The sequence below is a fragment of the Danio rerio genome, chromosome 3 (genome assembly GCF_049306965.1).
Source record: "Danio rerio strain Tuebingen ecotype United States chromosome 3, GRCz12tu, whole genome shotgun sequence".
Classification (NCBI taxonomy): domain Eukaryota; kingdom Metazoa; phylum Chordata; class Actinopteri; order Cypriniformes; family Danionidae; genus Danio; species Danio rerio.
Window position 1 is genome coordinate 5,037,501 of NC_133178.1, and position 12,119 is coordinate 5,049,619.

At 35.8% G+C, this 12,119-nt stretch overlaps 1 protein-coding gene across 1 annotated transcript in view; it reads right to left on the bottom strand.

The window, feature by feature from the left end:
- LOC101885088 (uncharacterized) overlaps positions 1–7,373 on the bottom strand; it is a 34,411-nt gene extending 27,038 nt beyond the window's left edge. Inside the window, exons 1-3 of the mRNA XM_073943942.1 lie at positions 6,695–7,373; positions 6,237–6,581; positions 3,966–4,310 (exon numbers count right to left, since the gene is read on the bottom strand). Coding sequence (XP_073800043.1) covers positions 3,966–4,310; positions 6,237–6,581; positions 6,695–6,752 — 748 coding nt within the window. The 5' untranslated portion in view covers positions 6,753–7,373. The remainder of the gene's footprint in view (positions 1–3,965; positions 4,311–6,236; positions 6,582–6,694) is intronic.
- Positions 7,374–12,119: the final 4,746 nt, after the last annotated feature.

The following is a 12,119-nucleotide window of genomic DNA, read 5'->3' on the forward strand; positions in this document are numbered from 1 at the left end:
ATATATTAAAGCATCTCAGTGGGTTATGACTGATTAAACAGTAAGCCTGCATCTGATTGGCTAAAGGGTATGAATGACCTGTTTGAGAGGAGTGTGCTTAGTGTTGCCGACTAAATCTAGCAACAAAATTGCTTACTCCTCAACTTTTTTCAAAAAGCATTTAGCAACAAATTTAGCAATTTTTTTGTATTTGGCTATTTTTAGCAATTTTCAACCATCATTTGGCTACTTTTAGCAATTGTTAACCTTCATTTGACTACTTTCAGCGATTTTTAACATTCGTTTGGCTACTTTAAACATTTGGTAACCTTCATTTGGCTACTTTCAGCGATTTATAACCTTCATTTTGCTACTTTTAGCCATTTTTTCACCTTCAATTGGCTACTTTTAGCGATTGTTAACCCTTATTTGGCTACTTTTAGCCATTTTTAACCTTCATTTAGCTACTTTTAGTGATTGTTAACCTTCATTTGGCTACTTTTAGCCATTTTTAACCTTCATTTGGCTACTTTAAGCATTTATTAACCTTCATATGACTACTTTTAGCAATTTTTAAACTTCATTTGGCTACTTTTGGCCATTTTTAACCTTTATTTAGCTACTTTCAGCGATTGTTAACCTTCATTTGGCTACTTTTAGCCATTTTTAACCTTCATTTAGCTACTTTTAGTGATTGTTAATCTTTATTTGGCTACTTTCAGCGATTGTTAACCTTCATTTGGCTACTTTCAGCAATTTTTAACCTTCATTTGGCTACTTTTAGCATTTTTTAACCTTCATATGGCTACTTTTAGCAATTCTAACCTTCATTTGGCTACTTTTAGCCATTTTTAACCCTCATTTGGCTACTTTTAGCAATTTATAACCTTCGTTTGGCTACTTCTAGCGATTGTTAACTTTCATTTGCCTACTTTTAGCCATTTTAAATCTTCATTTGGCTACTTTTAGCCATTTTTAACCTTCATTAGGCTACTTTTAGTGATTTATAACCTTCATTTGGCTACTTTTAGACATTTTTAACCTTCATTTGGCTACTTTTGGCCATTTTTAACCTTCATTTGGCTACTTTCAGCGATTGTTAGCCTTCATTTGGCTTCTTTTAGCCATTTTTAAACTTCATTTGGCTACTTTCAGCTATTTTAACCTTCATTTGGCTACTTTAAGCATTTGTTAACCTTCATTTGGCTACTTTTAGCATTTTTTAACCTTCATTTGGCTACTTTCAGCAATTGTTAACCTTCATTTGGCTACTTTTAGCCATTTTTAACCTTCATTTAGCTACTTTTAGTGATTGTTAATCTTTATTTGGCTACTTTCAGCGATTGTTAACCTTCATTTGGCTACTTTCAGCAATTTTTAACCTTCATTTGGCTACTTTTAGCATTTTTTAACCTTCATATGGCTACTTTTAGCAATTCTAACCTTCATTTGGCTACTTTTAGCCATTTTTAACCCTCATTTAGCTACTTTTAGCAATTTATAACCTTCGTTTGGCTACTTTTAGCGATTGTTAACTTTCATTTGCCTACTTTTAGCCATTTTAAATCTTCATTTGGCTACTTTTAGCCATTTTTAACCTTCATTAGGCTACTTTTAGCGATTTATAACCTTCATTTGGCTACTTTTAGACATTTTTAACCTTCATTTGGCTACTTTTGGCCATTTTTAACCTTCATTTGGCTACTTTCAGCGATTGTTAGCCTTCATTTGGCTTCTTTTAGCCATTTTTAAACTTCATTTGGCTACTTTCAGCTATTTTAACCTTCATTTGGCTACTTTAAGCATTTGTTAACCTTCATTTGGCTACTTTTAGCATTTTTTAACCTTCATTTGGCTACTTTTAGCATTTTTTAACCTTCATTTGGCTACTTTCAGCAATTGTTAACCTTCATTTGGCTACTTTTAGCCATTTTTAACCTTCATTTAGCTACTTTTAGTGATTGTTAATCTTTATTTGGCTACTTTCAGCGATTGTTAACCTTCATTTGGCTACTTTCAGCAATTTTTAACCTTCATTAGGCTACTTTTAGCATTTTTTAACCTTCATATGGCTACTTTTAGCAATTCTAACCTTCATTTGGCTACTTTTAGCCATTTTTAACCCTCATTTAGCTACTTTTAGCAATTTATAACCTTCGTTTGGCTACTTTTAGCGATTGTTAACTTTCATTTGCCTACTTTTAGCCATTTTAAATCTTCATTTGGCTACTTTTAGCCATTTTTAACCTTCATTAGGCTACTTTTAGCGATTTATAACCTTCATTTGGCTACTTTTAGCCATTTTTAACCTTCATTTGGCCATTTTTAACCTTCATTTGGCTACTTTCAGCGATTGTTAACCTTCATTTGGCTTCTTTTAGCCATTTTTAAACTTCATTTGGCTACTTTCAGCTATTTTTAACCTTCATTTGGCTACTTTAAGCATTTGTTAACCTTCATTTGGCTACTTTAAGCATTTGTTAACCTTCATTTGGCTACTTTTAGCATTTTTTAACCTTCATTTGGCTACTTTCAGCAATTGTTAACCTTCATTTGGCTACTTTTAGCAATTTTAAAAAAGTGACTCAAGAGCAGTGGCTGCAGGCTTCACTCAGTAGAGTAAATTGCTAGCTCAGATTGTTTCATAACTTGCTGATATTTGTTAACATGTATAATTGTTGGTCATTTAGGTAGCAATAAATTCCAATAGTGCTATAATTGTTGTCACTTTCACAAATGTGTTAATTTCACAAGTTAAAAAGAGTAAGTACACAAGCTGTGACTGTTTAAAAGAATGTAACTGTTCATTATCAGAGTTATATTAAAAATAAAAAAATAAGTTACCAAAAAGTGTTTGTATTACTTTTACAAATAGTCAACAATATTTTTCATACAAATCTAAATGGACACATTTCAAATTATTTTTTAGATGGCCAGTCAATTTGAGAATATATTAATTATTTCGAATACTACATAAAGATGTAGTTTTGAGTTGTGATTACGCATCACGCAAAGTAATGTGTTAATAAGAACCTATTTATTGTGCATCTGGATGTAATTTTTTAATATAGTATAATACATGGCACCTCAGAGAGTAGAGGCATGACAGGATAACACTTGTCAGATACTACATGATGACGTCACTGGTATGCAAATTAGTGTGTGACAAATTTAAATATTCAAACACTGCTTCACATTTGTGAATGAGGTTTTGCATTTGTGTCATGAATGTGTATTTTCATTTTGTGCACAAAAATTGTTTTTGTTAATAAATATTTTATGTACACAAATCTGGTTTCACGCATGTGAATTTGGCTACGCATATGTACATCGCATTTTGAATTATTATTAAGACTAATATAGCCCTATACAAAACAGTCAAGAACAGCAGTGACAGATAGTGATCAAGGTGATTCAAAGTACCCGGAGGATGTGTTTGTTTTATTATTTGATATCCTACTATACTTTGGAATGACATGACTGACCAATCAGAAACAAGTATTTTAGAGAGCCAATCAGAATCAAGTATTCCGAACCAATGGGAATCAAGTATTTTAGCGAGCCATGCTACAAACCTAGTTATTCAACCTGTCTCTACATCACAAATACAACCAATGCAAGATGCTAAACACATTTCTGTGGATCTTATAAACACCATCGCTAATCAGATGAATTAAAGGGATAGTTCACTCAAAACTGAAAATTCTGCCATCATTTACTCTCCATATTCTTGTTACAAACCTGACTTTTTCTTCTGTTGAACCCGATATTTTTATGAAAGTTGGAACTTTCGTGGTTTTTGTTTTTCCTATCATGGAAGTCAATGGTTACTTTCTTACTTACATTCTTCAAAATATCCTCTTAAAGTCAATGGTTTAGAACCACTTTGGTTGGGGGTTAATTATTCCTTTAAGTTTAGACACATACCACATTAGTGGTGTGAGATTTATGCGGTTTACACTTGTAAAGTAGTTTTCTTGACTCACCCAGTTTCTCCAGTACTGCAAGTGCACTGGCTGAAAAGTTTCCGGTCTTGACGAGACACATGTAAACTCCTGCATCTTCAGTTCTGATGCTCCTCAGTCGGACAGAGAAGTTTCCTTTGGAGATTTCAGAGGAGAAAAACTCCACACGCTCTCTGTATCGCTCATCTCCAGGACTCACAGTGTTCTTCTCAAAAAGCAGAAGCTGGAGGTTTTTATCTGTTTTCCTCCATGAGACCTGTTCAATCTCTTCAGGAGGGACGTGAGACTTTACCGAGCAGTTAAGAGTGACGTCTTCACCCACAGACGCAGAAACTGGATTAGCAGATCCTGACACACTCAAATACTCTGAAAGCACACAGATGAATTAATAAAAACACTACTGTCATGTATCCTCCTGAGACCCCGCCTGTCCTCTGTAGTGGACAGTGTTTTAAAGAATTTATTTTTTTTTTGAGCTTCTCTGTCAAGTCCTGTTGTACTGTTCAGATACCATCCTGGGTTTCTAGTGATATATCATTTGATTGGCTGGCACTGCCACATCCAAAATGGCCGGCACACAAACGAGCACATTTTATGGGAAGGAGAGAGGTCCCTACTGAAGAAAACAGCTTAAACCAGCCTAGGCTGGTTGGCTGGTGAACCAGGATGGATTTAGAGGGGTTTTGGCCACTTCTAGGCTTGTTTCCAGCCTGGTCCTAGCTGGTCAGGCAGGGAGATGACCAGCTAAAACAAAGATAAGGCCAAAAAACCCTCTAAAATCAGCCTGGTTGTCCAGCTAAAACCAGCCAACCAGCCTAGGCTGGTTTAAGCTGTTTTTTCAGCAGGGGTATGTAATGTAGCTTTTAAAATGTTTTTTTTTTTTACTATTATTATTGCATATATATTTGTTTATTAAAGTGTCAGGAACAATACGTTTAGCTTTCAAAGCTGTTAACTTGTTTGTGTTTCATCATCCTTTTTTAAATGTCCACTATAGAGGACACCAGGACCATCTTAATGTAATTAATGACTGCATGTTGTAGGGTGCAGAACTGAAGCAGAGAGGACTCTTTATAAGATAGTTGAGGGAGACTCTGGCTTATATTCTGACAATCAGACAATTAGAGAATGACCATCCGTTTTAAATAACTTTTATGTTGAGTTTGTTTAGGATTAACACATTTCTTCCTTTGTTTTTTGTTTGTTTTTTCAGTTCAGTTCTCGATCAGACTAAACTGTTTCAGGACCCTACTGAAAAAAACAGCTTAAACCAGCCTATGCTGGTTGGCTGGTTTTAGAGGGGTTTTGGCCATTTCCAGACTGGTTTCCAGCCTTTTCCAGCCTGGTCTTAGCTGGGAATTGGGAGATGACCAGCTAAAACCAGCTTGACCAGGCAGGCTGAGAGCCCAGCCAAAACCAGCTATGTCCAGCTTAAACCAGCCTGGTCAAGCTGGTTTTAGCTGGATTTAGCTGGTCATTTTCCCGTCTGACTAGCTAAGACCAGGCTGCAAATGGCTGAAAACGAGCCTGGAAGTAGTCAAAACCCCTCTAAAACCAGCCTGGTCGACCAGCTAAAACCAGCTTACCAGCCTATAGGCTGGTTTAAGCTGGATTTTTCAGCAGGAGAATTTCAATACAAAAGGAAAAAATGGCTTTTGTTTAGTTTTTGTTACATTATAATACTGGATTAATATCCCTTTACAGTCATATCCTGTACAGATTTGTTGTCTGAGTTTGGGGGTCGTTTCAAACTAAAATGGTTCTGTAGCCACTACAGCTAGTGGACATGCTGTAAAATTTGAAATAAAAACAAAACATAAAAACTCAGAACTCAAAAAAAAAAAAAAAAATTACCCAAAGGACGTAGGAAATCACAGAAGAAAAAAACAACAACAAAAAAAGACCTTTTTTTTCTTTGAGTCTCAGGAGTTTATAGTAAATACCACAGTGTTTTGAACCATGCTACAGTAAAGTGTTCATACTGTACACTATAACTCTTTGTTAATGAATGCTAGAGTGTTTCAAACATAGTGAACTGATAAACAGTGATTACTACTTCACTTTTTACTACAGTAAACTGTGGTGTATTGTAGTATAATTTACTCTATAGTTGTGGAAAACTATTCGGTCATTTGTTTATATTAGTTGTTGTGTTACCATAGCAACAACAGATAAATAAGTACTACTAATTAGTTGCTTCAAACAGGCCTATATATGAGTATAAACATTTAGCAAAGTGAAATCGCGTAAAAAAATAAAAATAAATAAATAAAAAACACGATTTTTACTCACCGACTGCTTTAATTTGAACCAGTGTTTCGTCAGATTCCTGCTCAGTGTACACTTTACATCGGTAAAAGCCTTTATCTTCAGCTCTCATATCATCCAGGCGGAGAGAAAAGTTCCCATGCTGAATCTCCTCAGTAAAGAAATGAGCTCTTTGATAATAATCCTGATACTGGGCATCTGGTCGACTCTCGCCGTCTTGAAAAACATGCACTAAAGTATTCAGATTTGATCTTATCCAGATCACTTTTAGTTCTTTCACAGGTAAAGATTCGTTAACATAACAGGGCAAAACCACGGATGACCCCAGAAGAGCAACCAGTGGACCAGATGGACCCTTCACTAAAAACCCTGTGAAGATTTTGAAAGAAAATGTGGGTTGTATCAAAAAGTATAACAAATCCAATCAACAATCGTTGTTGTTATTCACACAGACCGGCTGCAGTTTTAGATAGCCTACTTACCATTACAGCTGCAGCTCATCAATAGAGCTGTCACGAACAAGTTTTTATGCAAGTCCATTTTTAATTAACAGGCCAACACAAAATTAATTCGGACAATGTGAGACGATGCAGGCGTACGTCCACAGATCTGCTTTCACTTTCATTATTGTTCCCTTGCTTTCAAAACGAGTTAAACCTGTTTAAACATTTTCTATAAAACACGATTAAACTCTTCCAAAGTAACAGAAAACAGCAGATGTTTCTTTTTAGAAAGCGCTGATTGTAGAAACAACAAAGTCCCAAGGAAAGATAAGATACCCTTGCGCAGCAAGTGCTTGGCGATGAAGTGAAATGAAAAATTCCATCTACCTGTTAGGGGCGTCGCCAGTTTGATGGCAAGGTAAACACCTAAAATGTGGCAAAAAAAAAAAGAAAAAACTTTTCTTGCTGCTAACTGCTTAATAAACGCTGTGGGAAAAGTTAAAAACAACTGGTCCGAGTGCAAAAACGCTATAGCATATGTCGTCAACTGATTACTTTTCATTGGTTTCAAAAATAAGTGGTATAGAGATGTTAAACGTGAATGCGTGAAATACATCAGACACTTCGAGGAACTTAGAAATGAATCAACAAATGGAACCAAAACAACAGAACTAAATCAATATAAGCAAATAACGACGGTTATAGACATTTATAATTCATATAATAATAATAATATTAATAATATATGAAGCAATAAGCAATCAAATGAATATGTATAAATAACGCCTCGTGACTTAATAATGGAATACAGTTGAAGGCAGAATTATTAGCCCCCTTGTTTATGTTTTTCCCCAATTTCTGTTTAACGGAGAGCAGATTTTTTCAGCACATTTCTAAACATAATAGTTTTAGTAACTCATCTCTAATAACTGATTTATTTTATCTGTCATGATTACAGTAAATATTATTTGACTAGATATTTATCAAGACACTTCTGTACAGCTTAAAGTGACATTATTAAGGCTTAACTAGGTTAATTAGGTTAACTAGGCAGGTTAGGGTAATTAGGCAAGTTATTGTATAAGGATGGTTTGTTATGTGGACTTAAAAAAATTATATATATATATATATATATATATAGCTTAAAGGGGCTAATAATTTTGTCCTTTAAATATTTGTTAAAAAAATTAAAAACTCCTTTTATTCTAGCCGAAATAAAACAAATAAGACCTTCTCCAGAAGAAAAAATATTATCTGACATACTGTGAAAATTTCCTTGCTCTATTCAACATCATTTGGGAAATATTTAAAAAAGAAGAAAAAATTAAAGGGGGGCGAATAATTCTGACTTCAACTGTGTGTATATATATATATATATATATATATATATATATATATATATATATATATATATATATATATATATATAAATGATCATTTTTAAATGTTTTTGAGAATATGTAAAATGTTGTAATGTAATCTAAATATGTACATGAAAACAAAGCAGCACAGGAGATTCAAACCACATCTTGAATCTCAAAAGGCTTTTATGATGCAACAAATATTTAAAAAAGTTATGCTATGTCTAACAGAATTACACTTTTATTATGCTGTAAAGCAATTTAATTTCATGTGTATTTTTTATTATTATTTTCTAACTGCTATAACCAGGGCCGGAGTGGGACTCTTTTTCAGCCCTGGAGTTTCAAGCCTCAGACCGGCCCACCTCAGTTCACCACTGACTATATTAAAATAAGGTTATTTCCAATTCAGTTTCTAATTACACTATCACATCTTTTTTTGAGAAAACAGCACTTTTAGAACTTCAAATGTTCAACAACCCTTACAGTATTATGTCTTAACAATAAACATGAAAAAAAAAAAAACAATTGTTACTCAGACAATGACCGAACCCAGGTTGGCCGCGTTATAATCTAACGTACTAACCACTGTAACAAACAGCTATACGTTGAATGGTGACTTATCTAGTTATATCATCAATAACCTGCATCCAGCTCACGAGGCTACGAGAAAATAGATAAAAAGAGCAGAGCTTCGGTAAAATAATGAATAAGAAGGCTGTGGTCAAGTAAATAAATAAATTATTTTTAAAAAGTGTGACTGCTGAGAGCAACCGATTCTGGAGCTAGGGACACCAGCCCTAGCAGCCAAAAAAACGGACCGGCCCACCGGGAATTCTCCCGGTCCTCCCGATTAGCCAATCCGGGCCTGGCTATAACAGTAGACCTTGAAAAGTCTATGTCTGAATAAATAACAGAAAAATAAAAAATAAAAACAACTAGGAGGAATCGATAATAAACATTCACACAATTTATTTATTCATTACAAATTTTCCAATATTTTGCTTGCTTGGTTTTCTTAAAGGGCCTCTATGATGAAAATCATCTTTTGTGAGCTGTTTGCGCAGAGCTGTGTGTAGGTATAGTGTGTCCACTGTCATATTGGGCTGATAGAAACATAAGTCTCTTTTTAAAAATGTTTTTATTTTATTTATTGTTTTTACTAACGTTAAAATAGCATTTAAATCCCTCGCATTTTGCTGCTGACTACAATGTGACACAGGAGTGCGGTTTCCCCGCCCACCAAATTGATTGACAGTCACATATTAACATGTGTCTGTAGTAACTGTAATGCAGGGGTGTCCAAACTTTTTGCGCCAAGGGCCATTGTCGCCACAGCGGAATGAACCGCCAACTTATACAGCACGTTTTTAACGCAGCGGATGCCCTTTCAGCCGCAACCCATCTCTGGGAAAAAAAAAAAAAAAAAAAAAAAAAAATATATATATATATATATATATATATATATATATATATTACAAATAATATTTCATATAATTTTCTGTGCTGTGCAATTAGTTGAACCACCTCATAATAACTAGCCAGCATAGAATTTTTTCTTGCACTTTATTAGCACGAAAAAACAGCTGTTGTTGAGCTGACAGGGCAGCTGCTAATTGTTTTACTTTTTGATATCATTCGCCACCAGTGTAAAAGCTGAAGGCCTGATGTTTTTTTTCATAATGTCTTTTAATATTATATTCCTTTATTACTGCAACTGATTCCTGGCAAATTAAACAGACACATATTCCACTGACCTCTGTGAAGAAATATTGTTTGACCTAACGTGACTGAAATTTCCTGCACTCACTGTTGATTTTCCTTTTTCTTGGTTGTGCCATGGCTTGCCAAAACGTGATTATCAATTATGTTTCCTTTAGTTTGTTCGGTTCGTTTTACTTCATAACGGGAACTGCTGCCTAATTGAAGGCATGTAATAGCGACACCCGGTGGTTATTTATTGAATTACATTCATTTCTGTATAGCGGGCCAGATTCTATTAGTATTTATAAAAAGCCCGTAGTTTGGACACCCCCTGCTGTAATGTATTGTAAGGAACACCACCCTCTTTAAGTCACCACTAGACGGCAACAGCCTATAAGGCCGCTACGCCACTGGTTGGCCGGTGTGTAACAGGTTATCTTGTGTTACCTCGGGCTAGAGACACAGCTATGAACAGACAAATAGATAGACATAAACACACGCACACGTACGCATGCTTGCACAAACGCACGCACAGGCACACGCACACACACAGAGAGAGAGAGAGAGAGAGAGAGAGAGAGAGAGAGAAAGAGAGAGCCAATGATGACAATCTGACAAGTGTCTTTTACGTACAAGTAATATGAAATGCTTTGGCGAGTTTGTTATTTGTGATGTAGAACGCACAGAAAGGGGCCACATAGAGAGACAATGCAGCGCTTGTGAAGATTCTGGGTGTTCACAACGGTTTGACGGACAAATATGAATAGGGTATGTGCGGAAATATGCTAAAGGACTTAAATTTGTCAGTAACCTGGGTTAAGCGCTTCCGGTGAACTGTAGGCCAATGCAAAATACGGTGCATTTAAGGTCTGTTTTCTTTAAAATTCAGCGATCTCCACTGGCTGAGTGATATCTGATATAAAGTGGGTCTCAGATTGTACATAAAGCACTGCATTAAATTACATTTCCCCTGTCATGTCTTTATAATACGAGCGTTTATTTTACCCCAGTATATTCAATGGAGCTTCTGCGCTAGCCTGCCGATCCTGTGTGCACGTGCGAGTAAACGGCTTTTCGCCTTGTTTTACGCTTGAGCAACTAAAAGAAGGGCAAAGTCTATTTAACTGATGGTATTTTAATTGACTATTTTTAATAGCATCTCTATGGGGTATCATAACAGGTTTAAAAATTAAGACCGGGGCTGGCAGGCACGCCGTTACAAAACCACCCAATTTTACACTACCCGCAAAAAAAATTCAAAACTGCCCAATCTGGCAACACTGACCTCAGGCCTCACCCCTTCGCTGCGCAGGGTGTATGCGCGTGGAGAATTTGCATAACCTGAAGCCAGACCCGGACCTAACCAATTTGGCCCCCTAGGTGTAACCCCGCCGATCCTACGCCACCCAACCCGCTCCGAGCTGGTATCGAACCGGCAACCTTCCGCATGGGAGTCAGTTGCTCTACCAAGGAGGCTAAAGACCATGGCCTCTAGCGTCTGTCGCTAGAGCACCTTTTGAGGTTAGAGGAGTGAGGTTTACCTGCACAGCACACACTGGCTGGCCTCTGTTACATAGGCAAGATTTCAGGTAGCGCCCTGTCTCATCGCAGTAAATTCCACTGCTAGTGTATAGTCATAACAAACTAAATAGCTTTTTGATCGACTACTACAAGCTGGGAAAACGTCAGATAAATATGCCAATGCAGTTAACATTATTGCTGAATAGATCTAATATTTTCACATTTGCTTGAGGAAGGAATGATGGGGGTAGTTCCATTACTATTACTATTTTCCTTAACATCTATGCCCATCCATAACATTAGCTGACTAACAGATAGTACTATAGCTATTTGTTGATTAGCAATGTTATGTCATATCTGTCAACGTTGGGATGTAAAAAATATGGGACAACAAATAGCTTCAAATGATAGAATACATAGCAAACTACTACTTTAGTAACTGTTTGTGCTCATTTAAGAGAAAATTTGTTGTGTTTAAAATAAAACACGCAGGACGAAAAAAAAAAAAAAAAAACGAAAAAATTAAGCACTTTTTCGACAGTCCCTTACTGAGGGTAAAGTTTAGATCGGATATGCGTCCGGCCGGAAGTGCGATATGCACATTAATAAAGCAGCATTTTTTTATGACATTGTATAACAATAATTAATATTTTTACAGTACTGTGATGGTTGGATTTAGGGTTGGGTTTGGGGTAGGCGTTAAAAAATACATTTTATTGGGTAATTTAATAGATAACATAACTAATACTCGGTACAACTACAGTTTTTACATTACTGTGACGGTTGGGTTAAGGGTTGTGGTGGGGGTAGACGTTAATAAAATACAACAAATAAGAAATTTAATAAATAATAGAAATAATTTGCGTCAACTTCCGGCC